This window comes from Rhipicephalus sanguineus, chromosome 1, assembly GCF_013339695.2.
Source record: "Rhipicephalus sanguineus isolate Rsan-2018 chromosome 1, BIME_Rsan_1.4, whole genome shotgun sequence".
In the NCBI taxonomy this organism is placed as follows: domain Eukaryota; kingdom Metazoa; phylum Arthropoda; class Arachnida; order Ixodida; family Ixodidae; genus Rhipicephalus; species Rhipicephalus sanguineus.
In genome coordinates this window covers 112,187,278-112,213,817 of record NC_051176.1, presented here as the reverse complement: position 1 = coordinate 112,213,817, position 26,540 = coordinate 112,187,278, and the positions used below count along the sequence as shown (strand labels likewise).

The 26,540-nt window shown below is 46.9% G+C and overlaps 1 protein-coding gene across 1 annotated transcript in view; it reads left to right on the top strand.

Annotated features, from left to right (window-relative positions):
• Positions 1-26,005, top strand: part of LOC119396287 (arylsulfatase J-like) — a 48,719-nt gene extending 22,714 nt beyond the window's left edge. The window contains exons 2-8 of the mRNA XM_049415902.1: positions 4,138-4,297; positions 13,922-14,034; positions 15,216-15,332; positions 21,085-21,213; positions 21,383-21,509; positions 24,722-25,173; positions 25,841-26,005. Of these exons, the coding sequence (XP_049271859.1) occupies positions 4,138-4,297; positions 13,922-14,034; positions 15,216-15,332; positions 21,085-21,213; positions 21,383-21,509; positions 24,722-25,173; positions 25,841-25,978 (1,236 nt within the window). The 3' untranslated portion in view covers positions 25,979-26,005. The remainder of the gene's footprint in view (positions 1-4,137; positions 4,298-13,921; positions 14,035-15,215; positions 15,333-21,084; positions 21,214-21,382; positions 21,510-24,721; positions 25,174-25,840) is intronic.
• The last annotated feature ends 535 nt before the right edge of the window (positions 26,006-26,540 follow it).

The window sequence follows — 26,540 nt, the reverse complement described above, 5'->3', positions numbered from 1 at the left end:
ACTCGGCCGTTTTGGTTGTTCTAATAACTAAAGAAAAATGGGAAACTGCTGTCTGAATAAGTATGCGACGTGTATCTCCAGGCGCGGTGTGTTCGCGGTTGCGGACTCTTCAAGGTACACCGTTTGTGTCACGTTACATGTTCTAAATCGGCAAGTGCCGCAATATATCCTCCATACCTAGTGTCCCAATGACAATCGGATATTGCCAGGTAGGCGAACAAACATAAGCGTCAAATACGGCCCTGTCCGGTAAAGCGCGAAACATCTAAGCACCGTGCACTCGAGTAGCCACCTGGGTTGTTTCCGCTTCGTTTTATTATTATATTTTAATATGATGGTGGTAGGCCTAACAATTAGCCTCGTAGCTCGGCTCAACACGGTGATCGCTGCAGTTTATGTAGCGGTATTAGAACGGACGAGAAATCCCTCACTTCGCAGCAGGGTAACCGGCATCATACGTTTCATTTGTGCGCTGCGCCGGCCTTGTAAAGCCCGAACATGCACTGAACACTACCTGCAGGTCCTTGTCGTGAGGTTTCCGTAAGAAAGCGTATCGTAAACAATGTGCGATATAAAAGCCGAACAGTAAGAAAGAAAGAAAGAAAGAAAGAAAGAAAGAAAGAAAGATAAACAGCGATAGAAATTTCTGTCGCTGCGTGTGTAGTATACCTCAGGAAGACAATTTTTTACGTGGTCAAGAACCGTGTTCGACAAGCCGCGCAGTGATATACAATGAACCTAGTTAATTCTTTTCTAAGCGCAAAACAAAAACCACGTTGTTATGTTTGTCTAGTCTTTCTATAGCTGCCAATTTTGCTGCTTCGATTTGCGAACGACAGTAAGAATTTCGCAAAAGGAGTACATCTGGTAGACGGAGTTATAAAAAAGAAATAAACACGAATCACCTCCGATGCCGATCATAAACTCGAGCCCGGGCGCTCTTGGTACCTCACCAACCGATGAAACTTTCCAACCATCTCCAACTTATCGCCGCCGAAGTCCTATCAAATGTCACGACTCTCAAAAGAAAAAAAGCAAAAGAGTGCCGGCATGTAAACATCAGACTCGTATTTATGTACCAGCGCCTCCCCGTAAACAGCTCTCATTTTGTTCGCACCGGTGGACAATAAACTAGCGAGTAATAAGCGGTCACTTAAAAGTTGAGGAACAAGAGTGCCGACAGTTTGTGAGCAACAAACAGACGCCGTCCGCGCCACGAAATCGAGACTGTGCGCTCACGCACAACTGCATGTACGAGCGGTACTCGGTTCGGCGCAGCATAAACAAACAGTGAACGAAAATAGCTAAAATATTACAGACCAAGAACAAAAAAATCACTGTATCCCCGAAGTGTTAGCACTTGCTTGCCCAGCTAGAACGAGTCGAAATACTTGCGCGGGTTACCACTTCTCAATGAATGAAACCTTTTCAGGACGTCTCACAGACTCATTTCCTACCTAAACTGCATCACTTGATACGAGATTCCACTCGCCAGAGCGAAAATAAACGACTGCAACTGCAACCGCACGCCGCACGCGTACCTTCCATACAAGTAATACAAGCAAGCGCGGAGCTTCGCACATGCCAGTCGGTTGCCAGACCAGAGACGGCGCCGCCCGGTAGGCAATATGGCGGCGCCCACGAAAAAAAAAAAAAAAAGCTCCTCAACCGTGCCGTAAGGAAACGAACGACTGTGCGCGTAACATTGGCCGTTTCAAAATATCCTAGAATTCCTACTGCGAGTACAGTTGTTAAGTGCCCACTACGCCATAATTCTTCCTTTTGCGAATCAGCGAAAGGCCCACTACGTGTCCGTAAGACAACACGGCTTTGTAATGGGTGAGCCTTTAATTCACAAGTTTTGACAGCTGGCGTGATTCTACGCTTCTGCCACGCAGTATTACATGCGTTGACTTCTTCCAGTACATGACATCCATACAGCGTTTTTCTTTTTCCGAAGCAGTTTCAAGCAATAGCGTTACTCTGTGGTAGAACACCTGCTTGAAACGCAGACGGCCTGGCTTCGATTCTCACTCGAACGGAAGTTTCTAATTATTTATTTTATTTGCATTTTTCTCGATTTTTCGGTCACGGACAAGATGGTGATTTTTCGCTCACAACCAATGACGCCGACATCGACGCCAACACCGGAATTTCTGCGAAACGAGCTCTTTATCGCGTTAAAGAGGATCACTAATATTATGCCCATCAAAACATCCATGCTCTGGCAGAGTTTATGAAACCCGCCACAGGTGTCACGCTGCTAAGCTCGAAGTCGAGGGTTCGATTCCCGGCCACGGCGGCTATATGTTTCGGTGGAGGCGCAATGCTATGAACAGTACCTGTGTGCTTAGATTATGTGCACGTAAAAAAAAAAAAAAAAAAAAAAAAACATTTGGCCGAAATTAATCCGCAGTACCCCGGCGTGCCTAATAATAATATCGCGGTTTTGGCGGGTAAAACCCCGGCAATCACTAATAAGTGTTTATGCAAGCCAAGGAGTACGTTCATGTATCACCGGAATTTCCGAAAGGCAGATGGCGAATTTCATATTGCGTAATGTCAATATTTTTCTTTAGTACATGTTCTCCTTACGATGTCAATACACGCCACAGTTGTGTTGCCGTTACCGAAGCAAACTCACATTCAGCGCTGTCTCAGGCGATGGTCCACTTTGCAACCGGTTGCGGCGCATCCCAATCAGATTGCGTGCAGTGGAACTGATTGCAACACACACCGTAATAATAGCGGACCGTTTGGACTGCTTTCGATGTTAAAGAAGAAATTCCAAGAAACGTCCTGCTTGTAGCCTTTGTTGAGAATTTTACTTCGTCCTTTTCTCTTTCATTATTTCCTTTCCTGTAGTGGTTGCTATAGTAGAGTATGGTTAGTTAATTAGGGTCACAGGCTGCTACAAGACTATTGCAAAGTTTGGTACCATGCGCTGTACCTCCTTCCAACCAAAGAAGAAATTCTTTCGTTAAGTTACGTTAACTAACAATGAAGAATGACATATATATATATTCATTTTTTTTTGTTAGTGTTTGACATGTATAAAAACGTTTGTGTCGGTGTCGACAAGAATGCAGTTTTTGTGTCGCACATTCTCGCCTTTATGTTCGGACCTGTAAAACAACAGCTTCTTCTTCTTCTTCTTCTTCTTCTTCTTCTTCTTCTTCTTCTTCTACTACTACTACTACTACTACTACTACTACTACTACTACTACTACTACTACTACTACTACTACTACTACTACTACTACTACTACTAATAATAATAATAATAATAATAATAATAATAATAATAATAATAATATAATAATAATAATAATAATAATAATAATATAAGTAATCTCGCAACGAGTATCGACGATAATGCGATTATCATTCAAGCAATGTACCGGCCCACCGTATCACCGCCGCCGAAACAAGTCATGGAGGGCTGGCATGCTGCTAGAATAGTCTAAACATCAATTCCCCCAAAACTGCACGTTACATCACCACACCACAGACAATGTTCGCAACTTAAAACTAATCCATTTCATTTGTAAATGAAAAAAAAATATTAGCGCAGCTTGCACTAAGTCGCGCGAGGCTGGGTCACAGCAGAGCTGATGGGCACACATAGCTGGTCCTGGCTTGGCTAGGCTTTTATCCTCATCTGTCTCGTTCCCACCCTTTGCTATACTATACTGTACTATACTATACTATACTATACTATACTATACTATACTATACTATACATGGCTATGCTTGCTTTCTTTTTTTAATCTTTTTTTAGTCTGTGTGTTTCCATCTCTTTCTCTCCATGTCTATTTGTTTTATGTCTCTCTATCTTTTTCTCTCTTTCTTCCCTTTCTTTCTCTGTCTCTGTAGTCGTTCTTTCGCCTTCTATTTTTTTCACTCTTTCTTCCTTTCCTTGCTATCTATTTCTCTCTTTCAGTTTCTATCTCTTCATATCTACGACACACGGCAAGCCTCGACCATAACAGCTCTGCTGTAAGAATTAAAATCAGTCTCTGAGGCTTTTTACATGCCAAAACCACGGCATTATTCTGACGTACATCACTTGTGAGTGAAGGAACAGTCAGTCTGACATTGCAGAGCCTTCAGTCTCCGTATACTTGATGCATGCAGGGCTGGAACGACGTGAGCTACCATGGTTGCCCGCAGATCCGCACGCCAAACATCGACGCCCTCGCCTGGAACGGCATCCGTCTGCGCCGCTACTATGCGCAGCCTCTGTGCACGCCGTCGAGGGCAGCGCTGCTCACCGGCCGCTACCCCATCAACACGGGTGCGTGCTACAGTGTTCTATATTCCATTACACACTAAGAGAAATTGTAATAATAATAATATCTGGGGTTTAACGTCCCAAAACCACGATATGATTATGAGGCGGAAATTTCGACCACCTGGGTTTCTTTAACGTGCACCTAAATCTAAGCACACGGGCTTCAAACATTTTCGCCGCCATCGAAAATGCAGCCGCCGCGGTCGGGATTCGATCCCGCGACCTTCCGGTCAGCAGACGAGCGCCATAACCACTAGACCACCGCGGCGGGGCTAAGAAAAATTGTAGGCGCCACCACAAAACCGCGGCGCGTTTGCCATTCTACTGTGTGAAGCAGTTGTTCTAGCTTGTTTCCGTTCGAAGCGTAAGTACTTTTTATCTGCCAAGGTAAATGCTACACATATAATGAATTAAAGGTTCTTCTTTCCTAACTAAAGTTTTATGTTTTGGATGAGCAGTAATATCACAGCGCCTCATGAAATCATTAAACATTAAGGTCTTCTACCTAACCAGCGACACGAACTTGTTTCTGTGTGACAAAGTCAACTAGCTGAAACACTATCTAAGCGCTTGACGCCACGAGAATGAGCAAGTGCAATTGGATGGAACAATTGTGGAAATTCTCTGTGGGTGGTACAGCGATGGCTGAGCTTGTATTTGTTCTTCGGCTTACCAACTATAGAATACGTGATCAGAGTTGGCACCTTAACTTACATGCGCGAAGTGCTTCAGCAGTCAGCTGAAGCACTTCGCTCAAGAGAAGTTGTGCGTTTAATTTTCGTAGTCTAGTTAAGTGGTCTTGAAGCAGACGCACCGGAGGAGAAAAGCTCCAGGGCGCGACTTTTTGCGTGCCCCTCCACTGAGCGTTCTCAGCACACGCAATTTCGTTTTCGGTTGCGACTGAGAAAAAAAAAAGAAAAAACGGCTTGCAGCCTTTAGGCTTTGCTTTAGTTACTTCAGGCGATTTTTTTTACGTACAATCCAGACGATGGGCATCCTTTTTCGCTTACACGGCAATTTTGGCAGGCGTGCATGGCGCACGGCGTGCGTAAAAAATTAGTAGTATTAGAGTGAGTAGCCATTATTTTTATGTATACGTTTCTTTCTCTATTTACTTTCTAAATCTTTTCAAACAGACTTCACCTTTGTGTGAGGTATTTCCAGCTGTGTACTCGACAATGGCGCTGTATACTACTTATATGTCCATTTTTGCGCTTGGATTGTGGCAGTGCATATAGAAAATAAGGTGCTTTAATTTTTGCGTATTTTGATCAGTCCAGTTCGTGTAATATTTATTGAATGTGCCATTTATCGCCCCTGTACGCGTGTGCTATGGAGTATTAGACACAATAATGTATTACAATAGCGTGCAAAAGTGGGCTAGTTGGTTGAATAAAGATACCTCCGCTACCCAGAAACATGAACCCTGCCTTTCACGAAGGCAGACGTAAAGCCAGGGCAGAGGCATTGCAAGCCAAGTACACCGGTCGACAGGACGTCCTGTATACAGACGCTGCGGAATATGAGAACAAAGCGGCACACACGGCAGTGGCAGTCAGGCATAACGGCGCCCTGATGGCGTGCTGCTGTAAGGAGTGGGGTTCGGCGGGTCTCGTTACGGTAGCTGGCTCCCAGGGAAGAGACGCGTTCTTTCAAGAAGGAACGTGTTTATTTACATGATGAAGTCAGGAGGTGAAAAGAAGAGAAAAAACAGCAAAAGTCTTCGGCTTTTATAGCCCCGAGACTGTCACTGCATAAGCACTGGCAAACCGGTGTCAACGTCTCCCGCCAATCCGGTGACCTGTCGTCCTGGCGTCCGGCCTCCCGAAAGGAGGCAAAGAGTCACACAATACACTCGCCCCGCCCCGAAGACTCGTAGGTGAGAAAGTCGGCGAGGAGTTTCAGTTCAAAGGGGAAAGGGCCGATGACCTCCGTTTCCACTGCCAGTAATACTTGGAAGAAGTGTTGAATGATGGCTGCCTCGGGTGAAGGCCCCACCTGGGTTGATGGGAGCGTCTTCAACGGCGCAGTCCCACGCTGACCAAAACGCACGACAAAGCGGGTGTGTCGAATTCAGGAAAACACGCAGACCGCTCCCTCTGGCGCAGGTTAATTTTCCCTGCTGCGGTAGGGTAGAAGGCAGATGTGGCTGGGTGAGAAACTCTCCCGCGGTGCTATCTCACGCAGAGAACAACAAGCTAAAAAGGGGTCTCCGAATTCCGACGTCCTTTTTCTGGGAAATCCGTCGACAGCGACATGTCCGCCCGCCCGGCAAAAGCTCCTACAGGAAGAATCGGCATTCCTGCCTCCGTCTAAGCGCCGATACGGGGGGGAGAAGACAGCATTCCGGTAGACAGCTGTACGCTCAATGGCGTCGGCCTCGATGAATTTTTAGGCCAAACGTAACAGCTCCTCCGCCGCCCGGAAAATCTCGGCTGGCCAGCGCTCACAACCGCTGGGCACGAAGAGAATGGTTGGTGACGAGGCCGACGTCCTGTCTTGGAACCGCAACTGCGAACTCGCAACAAACTCCCAAACCACCTCACAATGATCGACAGCAGCAAAGTGAACCATACAACACAATGCCATGCCGTGATCAAGCGCCTTGGACTCGCTAAAAACTCTCCAGGCTTCTCAAGACATAAATAAATGAAAAACCCGCTACTCTAAAATATTGACGGAATTTCGTGCCGCCAAAGCTACAGCATTCATGGAAGAAGGCATGCCAAAGAGAAATAAAAAAAAAGGAAAGAACAGTTTTGGTCACATAAGATAACAACAAAAGATACAATATAATGTGGCCCTTGATTCATCAACAACATTTTTCAGATTAGTCTGCTCAGACCATCCGCATTGCCGTGCAATTTCCCTTTTTTATAACGAACCTCGAAGTTGTACTGCTGGAGGGTGAGGCTCCATCGGAGCAAGCGACCATTTTTGTGTGACATTTGATTGAGCCATGTCAGAGGACAGTGATCTGTCTCAAAGATGAACCTCGCTCCGTACAAATAACATGACAACTTCTGGGCTGCCCAAACCAAACAGGCACATTCCTTTTCGGAAGCACTATAGGCTTCCTCCCGAACCGTTAGTTTGCGGCTGGCATAGAGAATGGGATGTTCCTCATGATCATCACCAACTTGGGTAAGCACAACGCCCATGCCTCTGTCGCTTGCGTCGCATTGAACTATAAACTCTTTACTATAGTCCGGTGCGCGTAGCACAGGTCGTGAAACTAACAATGCTTTTAAACCCTGAAAGGCGGCTTCTTTACCCCCATCCCAATGCAAGTTAGTGGGCTCCCCTTTTCTCAGTGCGTCTGTAAGCGGACTTGCCAGTTGCGAAAAATTGGGAATGTAACGCTGGTAGTAGCCGACAAGTCCCAAGAATGACCGAATGTCGGTCTTTGTGCGTGGCTGTGAAAAACCGGCAATCGCAGCTGTTTTCAGTTCGGCCGGCTGTCTCGTTCCCTGCCCAACAACATGGCCTAGGTAGGTCACTTGAGAGCAGCCAAAACTACATTTTTCCGCTTTCATTGTCAAACCCGCCCCTCTCAACCTCGAAAATACTTCCCTCAGATGCTTTAGGTGATCTTCCCAGCTGTCTGAAAATATCGCGACATCGTCAAGGTACGGGAGTGCGAACTCCTGTAGGTCTTTCAGTACGATGTCCATCAACTTGGAGAAACTGAAAGGCGCATTCTTTAGCCCGAAGCTTAGAACCAAAGGTCTAAAAGTGCCTACAGGTGAAATGAATGCGGCATAGCGGCTGGCACTTTCTGAAAGAGGAACCTGCCAGTATCCTCTCACGAGATCTAGAGTTGAAATGTATTTAGCAGCGCTGACCCTTTCGATTCGCTCCTCAATATTTGGGATCGGGTACAACTGATCCCTAGTGATGGCATTCAACCTCCTGTAGTCTACACATGGACGAGGGTCCTTGTTTGGGGCCTCCACAAGTATTAGTGGTGACGTGTAGTCACTCTCAGCAGGCTCGATCACCCCCAGCTCCAGCATGCGCCGTATCTCGGCCTCCATAATCTCCTTCTGTCGTGGGGACACGCGGTAAGGTTTGGACCTTACCGGTTCGGCTGATGTGAGTTCTATTTCGTGGGTTATCAGTTCGGTTCTACCCGGCCGATGACTGAACCTATCGAGATACTGCCTCAGTAGCTCCTTTAGTTCCTGTACCTGTTCAGGCTTAAGCGCTTCCGCGCCTACCGAGAAAGCTACAACCTCTTCAAGGCTAATTTCTGAGTCGGAAGTTTTGGTGAATCCGTCGAACTCGGATTGAATTTCTTCGGGCTCCTTTAGGGTGAGATTCACAACCCCATGTCGTTCTACGTAAGGCTTCATCAGGTTACAGTGGTAGATTCTAACTTCCTTTCTTCGACCTGGCACTTTCAACGCGTAGTTAGTGTCAGAAAGCCTATGCAACACTTCGACTGGCCCGTCCCAATGTACTTCTAGTTTGTTCTTCGCGATGGTCTGAGAATCATTACTTGGTCCCCAATGCTAAATGTTCGAAGTCTGGCATTCCTGTCGTAATAAAGCTTGGCATTCCTTTGAGCCTTGTCCATGTTCTTTTCGACAAGCCCTTGTGTCGTACTTAGTCGTTCTAGCAGATTTAGCACGTATTCTACCACTGTTTGACTATCCCCTCTTTCTTCCCACATTTCTCTCAACATTCTAAGTGGGGAACGCAGCGTTCTGCCATGCACTAACTCTGCCGGTGAGAACCCGTGGCCTCATGTGGGACCGTACGCAAAGCGAACAAAGTAGCTGGAAGACAGCTTTCCCAGTCTTCCTTATGCTCATAACAAAGAGCGCGCAACACTCGCTTCAAGACTGAATGCCATCTCTCGACGCTGTTTGATTGAGGATGGTAGACAGAACTGTGTATCAACCTTATCCCAAACTTCTGTAAAAAAGTTGTAGTTAACGAGCTCGTGAAAACCGACCCTTGATCAGCCTGTATTTCTGCCGGAAAGCCGACGCGTGTGAAAACTGACAGAAGCGCGTCTACTATTTCTGTCGAAGTGGGCTCCTTCAGAGGGATTGCCTCTGGAAACTTCGTGGCTGGGCACAGCATGGTGAACAAATACCTATAACCCGACTTAGTTGCTGGTAGGGGACCCACTATGTCTATCACCAGACGTCGAAATGGTTCTGATATTATAGGTACCAATTTTAGCGGAGCTTTCCACTTTTCCCCAGGCTTACCCGTGCGTTGGCATGTGTCACAGGATCTTACAAATTCCTCCACATCTTTGAAGCACCCAGGCCAATAGTATTCCATTAGCAATCTCTCTTTGGATTTCTTTATTCCTAGGTGGCCGGACCACCCGTTTCCATGGCAGAGGTTCAAAAGATCCTCCCGGTATTCTCTAGGAACGACCAATTGATCTAGAATCCGGCCTCTTTTATCCCTGTAGTGCCGATACAACAAACCTCCTTTCTTATGCAACGTCACGTTGCCCCTAGCGATCCCTTCTTTAGCGTTAAACTGTAATCTAGTTAAGCTAGGATCGTTCTCTTGCTGGGCTGCCAGCGACTCTCTGTTTACTCGTACAAGCCGATCAAAGTTTTTCGAGGCCGGCGACAGTACTGACCCCATTTTGCTTGTGCGAGTGTCAGCTGGTTCTCCCTGATCTAGTTCCGTTGATAAAGCCTCATTTTGCTGATCAGTTGACTCTCCCTCTAGGTCATGATCTAACTCCGTCAATAAAGCCTCATTTTGCTTATCAGCTGGCTCTATCTGCGCGCCTGTAGGGTTACCTAACTCCGTCTCTGTTGACGCTGTGATTGGTTCTTCTGGTGCCACAGAGGCGAGCTCTCGCGCCTTGGACCGAGTCAGCGCTTGAACAGTTCCTTCTCCAAGTTTCTGACCCCGCTCGCGCAGTATCCTGTCTGACCGATTTGAAAATATATACGGGTACTGCAACGACAGAGATGTCGAGACCGCTGCCTCAGTCACAATTTCTCCAAACGGCCCAGTGATCGTTACTTTAGCCATAGGAAGGCAGACGCTGTTTTCCTCTACAACCTGTTTGATCCACGCCACTTCTCCCGTAAAGTCATCTACAGTAATGTACGATGGGTGGACAATGTCCATGGTGGCGCCGCTGTCCCTGAGCACTTTGCAAGGTTTGCCGTTAACCTCCAGGTCATGGAGATACGGGCGTAACAGCTCTATGTTCTCGTCACTTTCGTCCGCGTAGGAAAAAACCACCTTAGGACTTCTGCAGTTTGCCGCGATATGTCCGGTCTTCTGACAGTTATAACAGCGAATGGGTCTGAAAGCCTCAAACTCTTTTCTTTGGGAATGTCCACCACTCGCGCTTTCGCCCTTGTTCTCTGGCGTACTTGTTTCTCCCCTCGGATTGTCTAGCTTTTTCGCCTGTGAGCCCTTTCTGAACGAAAACTCTTTCCGCGATCCCTTTCGCCCGTCCTGTCCTCCACCCTCGATGCTCAGTTTTCTACGCATTGCGTAATCTTCGGCTAACTCGGCCGCCCTTTCCACAGTGTTTACGTTATCTCTGTCTTGCACCCATAGCCTCACGTTCTGTGGAATGCTCCTGTAAAATTGCTCTAGACAGATGGTCTCGATGACCCTGTCTCTACTCTCGTAGGATTCCGCACTTTTCAACCACTCTATTAGGTTTCTCTTCATGCCGTAGGCAAAGTCCGGATATCCCTCACTATCCTTCTTTTCTGTGTTTCGAAACCTTTGACGAAATGCCTCGGCTGAAAGGCGGTACTTCTTTAATAAGGCAGCCTTAACCTTCGCGTAATCATCTGCCTCTTGCGCGCTGAGTCTGGTAATTACTTCGGCCGCTTCATACGGTAACAGCGAAAGCAACCGCTGCGGCCATGTACTTGGAGCAAAGTTCATCCTCTCGCAAGTCCGTTCAAAACTCCCGAGGAATATTCCTATATCTTTCCCGACTTGAAAAGGGTTAGATATTTGTCCATGCGGTATGAATCTATCTCGCTCACTCTCTCAGGAGCCCCTCCACTCGTTTGAGCCAAACGTCTGCTTTCATTCTCAAGTTCGATTCTCCGCAACTCTCTTTCCTTCTCCCGTTCCTCTCTTTCCTTCTCTTGTTTCTCTCTTTCTCTTTCCTCTCTTTTCCTTTCTTGCTCCTCAAACCTTTTGAAAGCGTTTAACGCGGTTTCAATCTCCCCCTTAGTGGCACTTTCCATAATCAGCTTCACAATTTGAGACCTGCCCATTCCTTCCTCAACCTCAATGCTTAGATCCTCACATACAAACAAAAGTTCGTCTTTTAGCATTGTCTTTAACTCCATGACTGCTGTTTTGCTTTGGTCCTGCTCGCTAATAGTTAGGTGATCCCTATAACTCACTCAATACTCATAAAGAGGTGATCTACCTAACCCACACAAAAAACAATCTAGCTTCTACACTACTTAAGTGTACACACAAAATGAAGCCTGGAAAGTCATAGCAAAGACCAAGCACTCACCACAACGCAGCACAATGTCGCAAGGTCCATCTCACCGCTGCCAACCAGTTGTAAGGAGTGGGGTTCGGCGGGTCTCGTTACGGTAGCTGGCTCCCAGGGAAGAGACGCGTTCTTTCAAGAAGGAACGTGTTTATTTACATGATGAAGTCAGGAGGTGAAAAGAAGAGAAAAAACAGCAAAAGTCTTCGGCTTTTATAGCCCCGAGACTGTCACTGCATAAGCACTGGCAAACCGGTGTCAACGTCTCCCGCCAATCCGGTGACCTGTCGTCCTGGCGTCCGGCCTCCCGAAAGGAGGCAAAGAGTCACACAATACACTCGCCCCGCCCCGAAGACTCGTAGGTGAGAAAGTCGGCGAGGAGTTTCAGTTCAAAGGGGAAAGGGCCGATGACCTCCGTTTCCACTGCCAGTAATACTTGGAAGAAGTGTTGAATGATGGCTGCCTCGGGTGAAGGCCCCACCTGGGTTGATGGGAGCGTCTTCAACGGCGCAGTCCCACGCTGACCAAAACGCACGACAAAGCGGGTGTGTCGAATTCAGGAAAACACGCAGACCGCTCCCTCTGGCGCAGGTTAATTTTCCCTGCTGCGGTAGGGTAGAAGGCAGATGTGGCTGGGTGAGAAACTCTCCCGCGGTGCTATCTCACGCAGAGAACAACAAGCTAAAAAGGGGTCTCCGAATTCCGACGTCCTTTTTCTGGGAAATCCGTCGACAGCGACATGTCCGCCCGCCCGGCAAAAGCTCCTACAGGAAGAATCGGCATTCCTGCCTCCGTCTAAGCGCCGATACGGGGGGGAGAAGACAGCATTCCGGTAGACAGCTGTACGCTCAATGGCGTCGGCCTCGATGAATTTTTAGGCCAAACGTAACACTGCACAGTCAGTGGTGTTGAGACTGTAGAGGCCGAGGAAGTGGCCATAGCCTTGGCCATCAGCCAAAAGGGGGTCAGGGTGGTCATCAGCGACTCCAAAAATGCCGTGAGGAATTATGAATCGGGAAGGATGACGGAGACTGTCGTCCGTATATTAAACACGTTAGGAGGACCCAGAGAGATTATTCTGCTCGTCTGGGCACCAGCTCACCAGGGACTTAGAGGGAACGAGGAGGCTCATTCGGTCGCCCGAGGTCTGACTTACCGGTCGACCCCCGGAACCTCACAAGTTACCGAACTTAGAAAAAGAAGTGAGGATATGCTCGCATATCATGAAATCGTAACACACTACAGGCTGAATCGGCAAGTATACCCAGGTGCGGATAGATCGCTCAATAAGAAAGACGAGGTTATGTGGCGAAAGTTGCAGACGGGGGTTTTTCCAAACCCCGTACTTTACAGCAAGTGGCACCCAGAAGTTTTCCGGTCCCAGTGCAAATTTTGTGATGAGGCAGCGAATTTGGTCCACATGGTGTGGACATGTCCGAGTCAGAACGATGGTTCCCACACTCTAGAATCCTGGGAGGCCCTGCTCCGCAACCCAGACCCCAACGTCCAGCGGGACCTCATCAGTCAAGCCCTTGCTGCTGCCGTGTCTCAAGGGATTCCGGCCGACGGCTAGGGGCGACGGGCAATGCCTGACGTAATTGACTGATTTTAAAAATAAAGTTTTTTCTCTCTCTCTCTCTCTCATGTTAAAAGCAGCGCAAAAAGACGACGAAGAAGAACGACACAGGACGCCGTGCCGTTCTTGTGTCGTCGCCTTTTGCGCTGCTTTTACCATGAATAATGTATTAATTTCGGTTATATTCACTATAAAATATTATATATAGCTGTAGCGGTTGTAGGGACGCGCCAAGCGAAATTTTACCGTCGCAGTGATGCTCCCCATAAAGTCAAATTGCGATACGATACAGTCGCTCCCATGCTCGCACGCAACGCTGTGTGATCTAGGCCTCTTCTCGCGCAATGCAGATCTGAGGATGGGATTGAAGCGAAAATTACCGGGAGTGTGCTTAGTTTGGTGCGGCTGATGATGACGTATGTCATTGCAAAGTTGTCTTTCGCACGAGCGTTGAAAAGAAAGTGCCCACGGATACTCTCTTTGAGGTGTCCTAGCACATGATGACTGCTGGGTGCAGTTCCGGTATGCATGACTGTGGGAAAAAATGATGAGTGAGTATATCTCGTGTGTTAAACTCTACATGCAGGGCTCCAGCATTCAGTCATCTACAACGAGGAACCGAGGGGGCTTCCACTTTCGGATACATTGTTGCCCCAGTGGTTGGCAGACCTCGGATATGTTACCCATCACCTGGGAAAGGTACTAACCGAAGAAAACTTAACTTGGGGATATTTCTGAATCATCCTTTGTTCGCACGTCGCTGTGATGACCAGGTTTTTTTAATGATCGTTTTTCTTTCCTTGCCTAACGTGAGTTGACAATTTTCCAAAAGCCTCTTTTGAATATTTCAGGACAAATGTAAGATCAACTAGCTGCCTACCGAAGCACGTTTCGTAGACGGATATCTCGAGACTGGTGCGAACCGTCGGGATTTATGCTACATGGACATACGTACATACGACTTTTACCACCTGGCTTCAGTTTTGTAATTGCAACATGTACCTTAAAGTTTTTAACTAAACGGGTAATTTATGAACGTAGTGTTCACTGGAATACTTAACATTCCTATTTCAAATGACGAACTCAACTAAATCGTCTGGAAAAACGTAATTGTTCCGTCTTCCAAATGAGATAATAAAAGGCTCATTACCATGCAGACACTGTAAAAATCTTCAGTTTTACACTACGAGCTATGAAGGGGCCGTCTGAGGAGCGTTGGGCCACACGAATATTTAAAAAAATGGTATATTAGTAGTTCAGAGAGAAACCAATGAAGTGTATAAAACAAAAGTACAAGGAGGAGATCGCCCTCTACGCAACAGAGACTCTCTTCCGTTGCCCCAGCCAAACTCTTCTGTCTTCATGAATCCATAATTACTAGCGAACACACACAGCAGACTACACAGAACGACACAGGACAACCACTAGACTTCAACTCAGTTGAAGTGTAGCGGTTGTCCTGTGTCGTCCTGTGTAGTCTAGCTAGTGTGTTCGCTAGTATTACGGATTCGTTAAGTCAGTACCAACTAGCCCAGCCTATTGCATTAACGAGTTGTCTCCTGTATTTGCCCGCATCTGACCCTAAGGCCCGCTTCCTTCACGACCCCCGCGTGACTCCCTCCTCGCTGCTCAGCGAGTCAATCGCTGTCAGACCTAGTGGCTCCTTGTCAAGGAGGAAAATCGGGTGGGGTTTTGATTGATCTTGCAGCGACACGTGAATGGAAGGGTTTCAGCAGACACGATTGTCGCCGTGTGATTTACGCTTTAGAAAAAAAAAAAAGAATGTGTCCGAAAACGAATAATAAAACGTGAAGAAGTGAGTGGTGTACTCGTTCGTCATGTACGTAACCCATGGCGATTAACATCCCGTTTATTTTCAGTGGCACATCGGTTTCTTCAAGAAAGAGTACACTCCGACAATGCGAGGTTTCGAACGACACGTGGGCTTCTGGGGAGCCTACGTCGATTACTACAAGCACGAGAAGGCTTATCTCGGGGTGAGATTTTGTGCATACAAAGTCGCTTCGGATATACAGTATTATTCAGCAAAAGTGCGCACCTATGTGACTTGCGACACTGAGAGAGTAAGAACAACACCACAAGCGCTGGGGTTACGTACGTGCTATCGCGCTCAGTATGGGCTACATCACGCGAGCGCGTGGCCGAGCGCTCTCAAGGCTGTACAATGGCGCCGATCATGGCATATTTTCGAGTTATCGGGAGAGAGTTTGGCTGTCCCTGCGAGCGCGCATCGCCTCCACTTGCTTTCACCCTCGCCCTCGTTTGGCCCTGCTGTGATATCAGCTTCGAAAATGATAACTTCGAGGGTGAAAGCAAGCAAGTGGGGGCGATGCGCGCTCGCACGAGCAGCCAAACGGCCAAACTCTCTCCCGATAACTCGAAAATATGCCATAATCGGCGCCACTGTACAACTTTGCAGAGCGCTCGGCCACGCGCTCGCGTGATGTAGCTCATACTGAGCGCGATGTACGTACTGCGATAGACGTACCACGTACGTGCTTCGTACGTAAGAAAAACGTACGAGGTACATTCTGTAGCGATCTTTCTACGGGAATTAATTGTATCGTATACACTGACATTTTGAGGGATTCGTATGACACCATCTTTCAGAAAAAAAATTATTACTGTAAATCCTGTATTTCAATCTCTACCTTCTAAGTAACCTAAAGTACATATGGTTTGGAAAAGGTCAGCCAAACCAGCAGACCAATTTAAGTTTAATATTTTGCTTATAGTGATTAACCAAAAGTCACAGACGTATAGTTTAAACCTGCCGTCACTAGTCGAAACTGAAATGCAGGAATGGTAAGCGGTAACGTAGTCTTACAAGCAAGCTGTAGGTACAATAGGATGTTTGCTATAGCTAAAGGTACACTGTAAAAAAAAATGTCTCAGTTCACGGCAGAAGCTGCTGGTAAATCGGTGCCAGAGGCATTCTGTTAATAAGGAACAGCAGGCTCCGTATCACAGAGACTCCGTTATTTATTTTTCTATATCCGCGTTAACAGCATCCTTCTGTTATTACGTGCACGTCATATCTCTGTCATCCGAAACACTGCAGATCTGTCATCCGAAACACAGCAAATCTGTCATCCCAAACACAGCAAATCTGTCATCCCAAACACACCATGAACCTGTAACTAGGAATACAGCAAATCTGTTACTTCGAACACACCATGACCCTGTTATTAGGAATACAGTATTTGCGGTATTCATAAAAGAGAAAAACGAAGGTTGCCGTATAACGGTCTGCCAGTAAATTATTGTTATTGTGAACGAAAACTGAAGCTCTCGTAAAAAGGTTGGTTCAATTTAATGGCTTTTCTGTGCTTAAGGTTTTGTGTCCTGAAGGATTAAGTTTTAGCTTGAAGGAAAGAGTTGTTTCACTGAGCATTAAGTAAACTTAGGTTCGGTAGTAACTTAGTTTGTGAAAAATTAACACAAGCCCTTGTTGAATTGTGGAGAGGTGTGAAACGTCAGTACACTAGAAAAGCCGACGTTTCATAGGAATGTTTATGGAGCTGCTTAAATTCTCACAGTAGGGTGTTTTATCATATTCAATTACACATCACTATTTCTACACCACATGCGTGTACATTTGACAGCACTATTTTAACCTACACTAGTGCTGCCTTCATGTACTGTGCATGCGTGCACCACCTCTGCTGCAGCATGCCATATGAATAATAATGCACCTTTAACAAAACATGGATGAATTTATTTACACAAAATTTATTTACAAGTGTTGTGTCACAAACCAGCTAGTGACATTTCCACAGACTGCCACTTCAGCACGTTGTTTATGTCTGAAAGGAATGTTAAAAACAAGTGATCAAAACACATCCGAGAAGCAACAACGTACACTCTTTATAATGCCTTCTCTGCACGTGTATATGGCCTTTGATGCGCATATCCAAAAAGTAGGGGCAGTGCACTTAAGACATTTCCCAACTGGCTCTGATCACGCTCAGAGTGAGCAGCAAGATTTTCAGAAATACTATATATACTGATCTCCAACTGTAGGTTCTGCTGTTAAGCTCCATGTGCCACACACAGCTACAAAATATGGCTGAGCTTTGCTTAGCAGTGTTCATTGATCATAGAATGTGTTTTTCTTTATGCCGGAGGGGTGTTTGAGGAACCCTTTAAAAACTGAAAAAGCTTGAACTAAGAAACATATGTGAATATAGACTACACTTAGTGGTTTAGATCAGTAGCGAAGCTAAGGGGTGGCACACCGGGCCCGTCGAAATTTTTTTTTTCTCCATGACATGCATACATAGCGCAAAATGACCATCTGCCTGCCCGGACCCACCTTCAGATCAAGGAGGTGCCCCCCCCCCCCCCCCCTAAAACATTTCTGCCTACGCCCCTGATTAGGTGGATGAATTTCCCAACCCCATGTAACATAAGCATCAGTGAGATTGATTACTAGGAGAAAATTAAGGTCGAACTTTCAATTTTTCTCTTTTCACTTCATGCTATATCCTTCGCGCAATACACAGCATCTCGATTGAGAGTAGAACAAAAACTTCGCCTTCATGTGTCGACTCTTGTGAAATAATAGGAGTATGTTTTGACAACAACCAGAAATATACTTAATAGTCCTGATCATGCATGAACAAAGCCACGTGACAGTTGCTGCCCCTGCGGTCTCCTTCACCTTATTTTGTAGTACAGTACGTACGACTTGCAAGCTATGCAAGCATGGAAAGTATCTGTCTGCCCTCGATAAGACAACAAAGACACGTACACGCTTGGTGCATGTGACTTGCGGTTGAGGCTTGCGAGTGCACCTTATAACAGCCATATGTTTGGGTATTGGTGAAATTACTAATGACTGCGTGCCAAAACTGAGCTGTGACATTCTCAAACTACAGAGATGCAGCCCAGCATCAGGCTTCACCGCAATACGTTTGTGTAAAACGGTTACGTGACGTGTGAAATCACGTTATTGCTGAGCGCAAGCAACGCGTCATTGAATTCAGAAAAATTCAACTGCTCGCTACACTCCTTCCTGAATGTGCAGCTCAATAAAGAAGACGCAACACAGCGTGCGAGCACAATGGTCGTGCCTCAAGGCAGTCACTCCGAATCAACAGAATGCATTGAAATATGCCTACGCACAGTAAAATTACAGCTACTGCCTCTACCGTTTCATGCACCTAATTTAGTAATAAGATATGTATGAGCAATGCATGCATGGCGAACACGTGTTTAATCTTATCCCTAATGCAAGCATGGCAAACACGTGTTTAATCTTTATGACCTGCGGCATGCGAGTGCGCCTTATAACTAGCTGCTTATGAGACTATTGGTGAGTAGGTAATGATCGAAACAGTGAAGTATTGCTTACCTGATTGTGATGTGTGCGAGGTGACAGACTTGGCAGGCAGTTGCGAGAGCGCTGACCAAAACCACGTACGGTGCCGGAGAACACGAACAACAATGTGAACACGGTGAACAGCGCGCCAACAACCTTTGCGCAGTGCGCGCCCCTGTGGTGGTATGCGAAGCACGTACTAAACCGATGGATGGACGAAAAGTTCATGTAAGCAAAGTAACCAGCGTCCCCTCAGACGCACACGTTTTCTATGTCGATTTTGACAGTTGCGACCGAGCTCGAGCCATAACCGAGCTACCATCACTACCATTGCGGTGGCGAAAGTAGCGGCGGCGCTGTGATCGGCGGCGATGGGAAGCGCGCAGCGAAGGCGGCACCGGCGGTCTGTACCGGCGGCGCGGCTTTTAATCGCGCTCGCGACGCACTACGTAAGTCAAACTAACTTCTTTAGCGCCTGCCTTTCACTCTTTCTGTATTCTAGCCTATACTGCGATGCACCAATTCTATGGGGCGGTGACGGCCGTACACACCACAGCAGTCGTATTAATTGATATGTCGTTACAAATCTGCACAATGGACAGGTAAGAATAAAACAACCATTATAACAGAAACACGCATCTTACCGTTTATTACGCATTTCTAGGGTACGATGATGAATTTTTCAAGCGTATTATGTGTGGCCATCTGCGCGCTTTTTTCTTTTTGCCTGTTGCGAAGAGTTATGGTGGTGGAAAAACTTTATTGGTTATTCAGGGGAAGCGGTAGAATGGTAAATAGTTCTCAAGAATGGATGTTCTTGTCGCAGGTAGTGAGAACATTTTAACAACCAACGAATTCTTCGGTGAAGAAGTGTATTCCTCGTGGATGTTCACCGAGCAGACTGATTAATACATAAAAGAACAAACATTTGCACGAGCCTTCAGAAGAATATTGTTCTCGCCTTATAGTTCAGAGTATTTCATTATTGCACTAACTTACGTAAGTTAATCGCGCGTGCCTTCGTTACTGTGTTTCATTGATGGCGTGTTGATTAGTGTGCTAAATACGCAACGCACCTGCGATGCTAAGAACGTTCTCACAAAAGAAGTAAAGGCGTGCAAGCACAGATAAAAGGGATGAAAACAGGAGAACGCGTACACTGTCCGTTCTCCTGTGGGTCGTGCATTCTCACGATGTGATGAAGAAAAAAAACGTAAACTATTATACGCACAATCGAGATTCACATATGCGGGGATCCTCGGACGGGTATGTTTTTTTTTGTTTTTTTTTGTCAATAAGGGCTCGTAGACGCAGTACAAGTACCTGCTCGTTTTCAATCTTGCAGGTGTCTGCGAAGTGCAGCCCTTCGACGAAGACCATAGATCTAGATGTAGTGCGGGTTTTACCTCTTCTGAACGACGTATCCGCTGCTATTTAGAGGCTAAAATTACGTGTACCATCTTTCCCGAGTGGCATGTTTCGAACTATCCCTTCCTATAATTCTCTCGTGTAAGTATGCTACTTGCATTTCCATGCAAAATACCTAATCACTGAAACATATTGCTCACACCAAATCTCTTGCGCTTAATTGTCAAGGGGTGCATGGTGTTGCATGGAATTCAGGATGCATGTATGGATGGATATTTTAAGCGTCCCCTTTGTAACAGACACGCTGACCTGTTAGCCATAAATCTTTTTTTTTAATTCTGTCTAATTATTTGTGTATAACTAAGGAAAAATTTTATTTCTGTGGAAAAAAAAGGCGTTTCACGGTACAGTTCCTTGGTTTTCATGCCATTTAATTGTCCTTTTTCCCCACTTTTCCGCCTTAGAGTTTCCTAAGGCGGAACCCTAACCCTATGCGGGACACCTCAGCGTAGTCGGCGACTACAGTGCTGCCACTATACGTTTGCCACCCGCCGCGACAGCTCTCTCAAGGCGCTGCACACGGCTGTTGCTTAACTGTTCTAGCTCAATGTATCATTGTCGAACGGAGTCGATGGTCCAAGTTCAGACAGTGTGTCCGCCATGCACACAAATTACGGAAGCACACTACATGCGTGTTCTTGAATTACAGAAGACATACGTTTTTCTGATGTTTTACGGAAAGAGCGACGGAACGGAAACGTCGACTACTCCTTTACGTCCAGTCCCGCTGTTTCGTAAAAGACGCAGCACAGTTTGTGCTCTAAACGTCCACTTCCGCCATTTTTCAGGAAACAAATCATACTCTGTGTTTCTTACGGTCTGTTCCGACGTTGAAACACGATATATTTTTTTCAGTGTAGTGACATATAAATAATGTGACTAACTTCATAGATATAATTTTTTTTGACAATTGATAGTGACGGTAGTGAGATGTTAAGCGTATAACTTCTTTTGAACACGACTGGGCTCTTTTTCAGCCAACCCGGTCGCCAGGATTGGACATGAGAAGAAATTTATTCTTAGCCAGAAATGACACTGGAAGATACGTCACCGAGCTCTTGACTAAGGAAGCCTTGGAAGTTATCGAAAATCATCCAGTAGACAAGGTAACAAACTACCACTGGCGTTGCAGCAAAACTTGAAAACTTGACATTAAACTTCGTGCGGCGAAAAAAAAAAAGAAAAGTTAAAAGAATAAAAGTATTTAGCGCTTTGCATTGGCTATATCACTTAGCTTTGCCTTAACGGGTGCTGCTTCCCAACGTTGTTTCACAGCCTTTGTTTTTATACCTGGCACACCTAGCTCCCCACTCGGGCGGCCCCCAAGATCCCTTGCAAGTGCCTGAAAAGTACATCGAGCAATACCGAGACATCGGCTCTACGGAACGGATGAAGTACGCCGGTGAGTACAACGGCAGGCCCGCCTGAAGCTCTAAAGCCTTACTGGCGTAGCTTTACGGCAGGCTATACCGACATAAAACTACAACGCTGCATCGTCAATTTTCGACGATCAATATTACGCGTCCCCGCTTAGCACGAATTGATGAGGCATCATGCATTCCACTTAGGTACTTAGCTGCGCGCGAACACGTACGTAAAAGCGAAAAAAAGTATACAGGTTCCATTCACAAAAAGCTAGAAGAGGCACGCTCTCACTTTTATTGCAATAGCAATTATATGGACGCTCTCGGCGGGTTGTTGCCGTCGCCGTCATGCTCCCTGTTAAGTCCAAATCAATAACATCACACCGCGCATCGTATGTTCCACGCGCTAGTAAAAGCGCGCGAGCGCTGGGGACGAGCGTGCTGAAGTAGAGATAAAACGAGCCGGCCGTCTCCGTCGCACGAAGGGCGACGGAGAGTGTTTACAACATCTCTGAGGGGATTATGACTTAATGAAACCAACAATGAAGCTAAGTATAGGATACTTTAACTGTAGTGCAGTAATTATGACATAAATGGAAATGAATTAAAGTGGATGAAAAATTAACTTGCCGCGGGTAGGGACCGAACCTACAACCTTCGGATGACGCGTCCGATGCTAACTGAGCTACAGCGGCGGTCGCTGTAGCTGTAGCACCCAGGGAGCCTTCGTCGAAAAGAGTTGTCAACGCAGTGCTCATATGTGAAGGCGGTTTTGTGTGCTCACATGATGAAAACCATTCTGGTTCCCGCCTCACACGGCGCTCTTTGAAACCAAAACTGCGACTGGTCGCTATATGAAAGCGCTTCCAAATAATTAACAGTCGCGCGTTCGAGCAACCGAGGTTTGTAATAAGTGGGTAGTTCGCTACTTATTGCAACAGGAAAAACAAAATGCAAAATTTTTGTGTCAGTGCTCCTTTAACGGCTATGGCGTTGCGCTGCTAAGCGCGAGGGCGCGGGTTCGATTCCTGGCCACGGCGGCCGCGCCTTTCGGCGAGGGTGGAATGTAAGAATACCCGTGTACTTAGATTTAAATGCACGTTAAATAATCTCAGGTATACGGAGGCCGTTCCACTTCAGCGCATGTGTTTCATATATAAAACTATAAAACTATAAAAACAGTTGCACCTTTTGGAGCGTATTTACCGTATTACCGTAAAGCGTATTATCGCCATTTACCTTGCGTGCCTCTCCGCTTTAGCGCCGCGCACCATGCATGTATACTTCCAGGTCATGAATGGCGTGCGCGCTATCAGCCTGACTTATCATTCTTCATAGCAAAGTATCGAGCGCCGCGTTATCAATAAAGGAGATGCATGCCAGATGATTAATATTATAGTACTAAGAAAAGAAGAAGAAAAACTCCTCTTCAGAGGGTGCGACTGTTTTTTGAGTCATTTGTGGTTTTAAGTGGCATGTCAAACACCAGAATTTAACGATTTTCATGAGTTATGGGGGCGCGGCGTCTTGAAGTCAGTGTGTGTATTTCCAAAATCCAGGGAGCTTCTCTTCATAACAGCGAGGCTATCTTCTAGCTGCACCGTAGCGAGGCGATGTTGCTTCCCGGGGAAACACTGCTGCTTACGTCATCCAACGGTGGACAATCAGCGCTTGGCGGACGTCAGCGTGGCGCGGATTGTTCTTGTTTTGTTTGCTTGCGGTGAGCCTCACCGCAAGCTCAGGACTACATTTATCTATTTGGGAGTTCCATATAGATGAATTTAGCCTTGGGCAGAACTCGGACTTGCCTCACGGCCTTAAATGCTCAAAACTTGAGATTTTAGTAGGTAAATAACTTGACACTCATGCAGCCGACGCCGCAGACTTCTATACGCATTTTAAATGCTCTAGTCAACTGAAGTTACTCTATCTGTAATACTTTTCAGGGTATTTTGGTAACTTGGAATTTTCCTGAGAGGAGTATATTTTCGCCGTAACTTAAATATATTTTCAGAGCATCTTTTATTCAGTACTTCAAGTACTCGGAAGCGAAATCCAATCCTTTAGCAAGAGAGCGCAAGACCAATCCACCTGGCCGCCGCGGGCACAATTCACTATAGTTTTGTTCAACGTAAGCAGGCTGTGAGAATGCGTAAATTCAAATTCGGCCAGGTCTGCGAACTTGACAAGACCCGCGCTGCCTGACGTCCTGGTGAAGCGATATGGACCCGAGGGTACGTCACTTTTATTTATTAGCTGTATCGTTTTCGTGCGACACTGCAGGCGTCACACCAGGTATGTATTTTAAGCGTGCGGCCAGCAGGCGCCAACACTTATTACGGACGGATTCGTTTGCGATCGAAGTCGGTCACTCCATGATGGCTGCGCCATTCTCTATCAAGATTCGCTGCTTCCCGTGCTGAGGAACCATTGCTGCTTACGGCATGCATGCGTCATGCATTACGACATGCATGTATGGTGTATAGTGCCAAACAGCTCCCAGTTTCGAAAAACTGATCCGGGGCCGACGGGCGACCACAGTGCTTTGGCATGTCGGTCATCGCTTCATCACGTTCGCAGGCATGGTTTCGGCCCTGGACGAGTCCGTGGGCCTGGTGTTTGAAGCCCTCGCGAAGAATGGCATGCTGAGCAACACTCTGTTCGTGTTCAGCTCGGACAATGGCGCCGACGCAGCGGGCCCAAATGCCAACTACGCGTCGTCGTGGCCTCTTCGGGGCCAGAAGTACACCCCTTGGGAAGGAGGCGTGCGCGCGGCGGCCCTCCTCTGGAGCCACGCGCTGGGTCCCAGGGTCCGGGCCGGCGGCGACTACGAGCACCTGTTCCACGTCACCGACTGGCTGCCCACATTGTATCAGCTGGCGGGCACGTATGACTAAAACGAAATAATTTATCGAACAATTCGGATGTTCACAACTGCTATACGATATATTAATCCAAGGATTTTGTCTCGAACCCCTTAATTTAATGGTGACAGTCATCGCTGAAGTAACCATGCGAGAGCTTTGAGAACGCCGAAGTACGTCACTATACGTGGATGTTTAACAATCGTAAGCTTTCACTGATTATTTGCTCTATGTGTCGCGTTGTTCTTGTAAACTATCCCCCCAACCCCAACTATTTGCGTCTGAACCTTTTCGTTTAATTTTCACCTGATGTCACCGCCAATTTATTTCCAAGCACCGCACGTTAAATAAACGGTTTACATGGAGGCGCGCACGGTGCTGTGCAGGAGGAGATCCGGCGCATTTAAGCGACATCGACGGAGTGAGCCACGTGAACGCGCTCGTCGGCGACGCGAGTCCGCTGCCACCGTCGTCTCCGCGCACGGAACTCGTGGTGAACATTGACCCCATCGACAACTACTCGGCCATCATCGACGGTCGCTTCAAGCTCGTGACGGGCGTCGCAGAGGGAGGCGTGTACGAGCAATGGTACCCGATAGTGGGCAACGTCGATTGGAACTCGACCAAGCCCCTGGAACAATGCGAGACGTCACCCGTAGCTCGAGTGCTCATGAGCTTGGGCTCGGAACCGGCGTGTGGCCCGCCGGGCGGCGCCGCTCCCATTGACTGCGGCCTTCGGGACCCCGCAAAGGCGTGTCAACCCACCGCGGCGCCCTGCCTGTTCGACCTGCACGAGGACCCGTGCGAGTACAACGACGTCGCCGCCGAGCGACCCGAGGTGAGGCCCGTTCGGATATCGACTGTTCCAGGCGCGCCTACAGCGCACCGAAACCGCATATCACGAGCATAGCCTGGCATGAAATCCACCACTTGGCATGAAATCTGCTTAGGAGTTCCATATGCCGATAGGGCTCGTCACCCCAACTTACTACGCAGTATGCATGCAAGTGTTGATCTATAGTTGGTGGTTCGCAGCAGGCATCGCCAGGCGCTGTACAATTCGCGCTTCGGTTTTCGTGACAAGCCCGAAAATGTATTCCTGGGTGGGTGTTGTGAAATTCTGATGACTCTCGCCACTCGTGCAAACACTTCATACTTCAACAAAACAGTTCCCGTGCAAGCTAAGTGTATAAGGCATCTTAGCTAATGTTAGCCAAACATTGTGTACTTTTTAATTATCTATGTAATCAGCCAAGTAAAATATTGCGTACACAAAGATCACACGTTGATGGTCGAAAGGACAGAAAGTACACGTCTCAAAGGCGCACACTGCACCAGGTGGGACACACGTATACCATTTACCTCTAGCTTGACCTATAGACACTTTCCTCTAATGGCTAAGGCTTTCTTATTTTCTTGTGGGACAACACTGCGCAGCGCACATGTCACTCTGAAGAATTATACACCTGTATATCGTTTCTTTTCTGTGTTCTGTTTCTGAACAGTTGGTGAAGAGCCTCCTCGAGAAGCTGAGACGTTATGAGGATGCCTCCATGCCTCCCACCAACGTTCCACATGATCCCCTGTCAGACCCAGGACTTTACGACAACGCTTGGATCCCCTGGCGAGAGGAGCTACCGTGATATTTATCGAGAGGAGCGCAAGTGCTTCAATTTTCAAAATCCCCTTTTTCTTTTCCTGCGCCGTGGTCCGTGACCGAGTTGCCGCTCTCCTCATGCAGCAAAAACATCCGCGGGCGCGGCTTTGTCTCGGGGTCTCGGCATGGAGAAGGCTGGCCGGACAAGCTGCTGGCGTTTTTGAAGTATATAGTCCCCTGTCATTCCAACACTGACGACGCCGAACAGAGGTTGCAACCGGCTGTTACATACTCCGTGAAAATAATTTCGTCTTTTTATTTATTTTTCCCCCTGTGAGAACGTTTCATTATACCGCCGTATATTATAGATTATTACAAAAGGCCATATATGGAATGACTTCCGTCCAGTCTTCGAGGCTAACAACTTGGATTTGCATTAAGAAGACTTTGATCTCACCTTTGCATCTTCTGTCGATTTCGCCACTACTGTGGAGATGCCACGAATTCTGGGCCATATTCTGGGTATAATTCGTTACGTTCTCATATATTACCGTTTGCTGTTGCGTTATTTCCAGATTTGATAGGTTTACAGAAGTGATAATAAATTG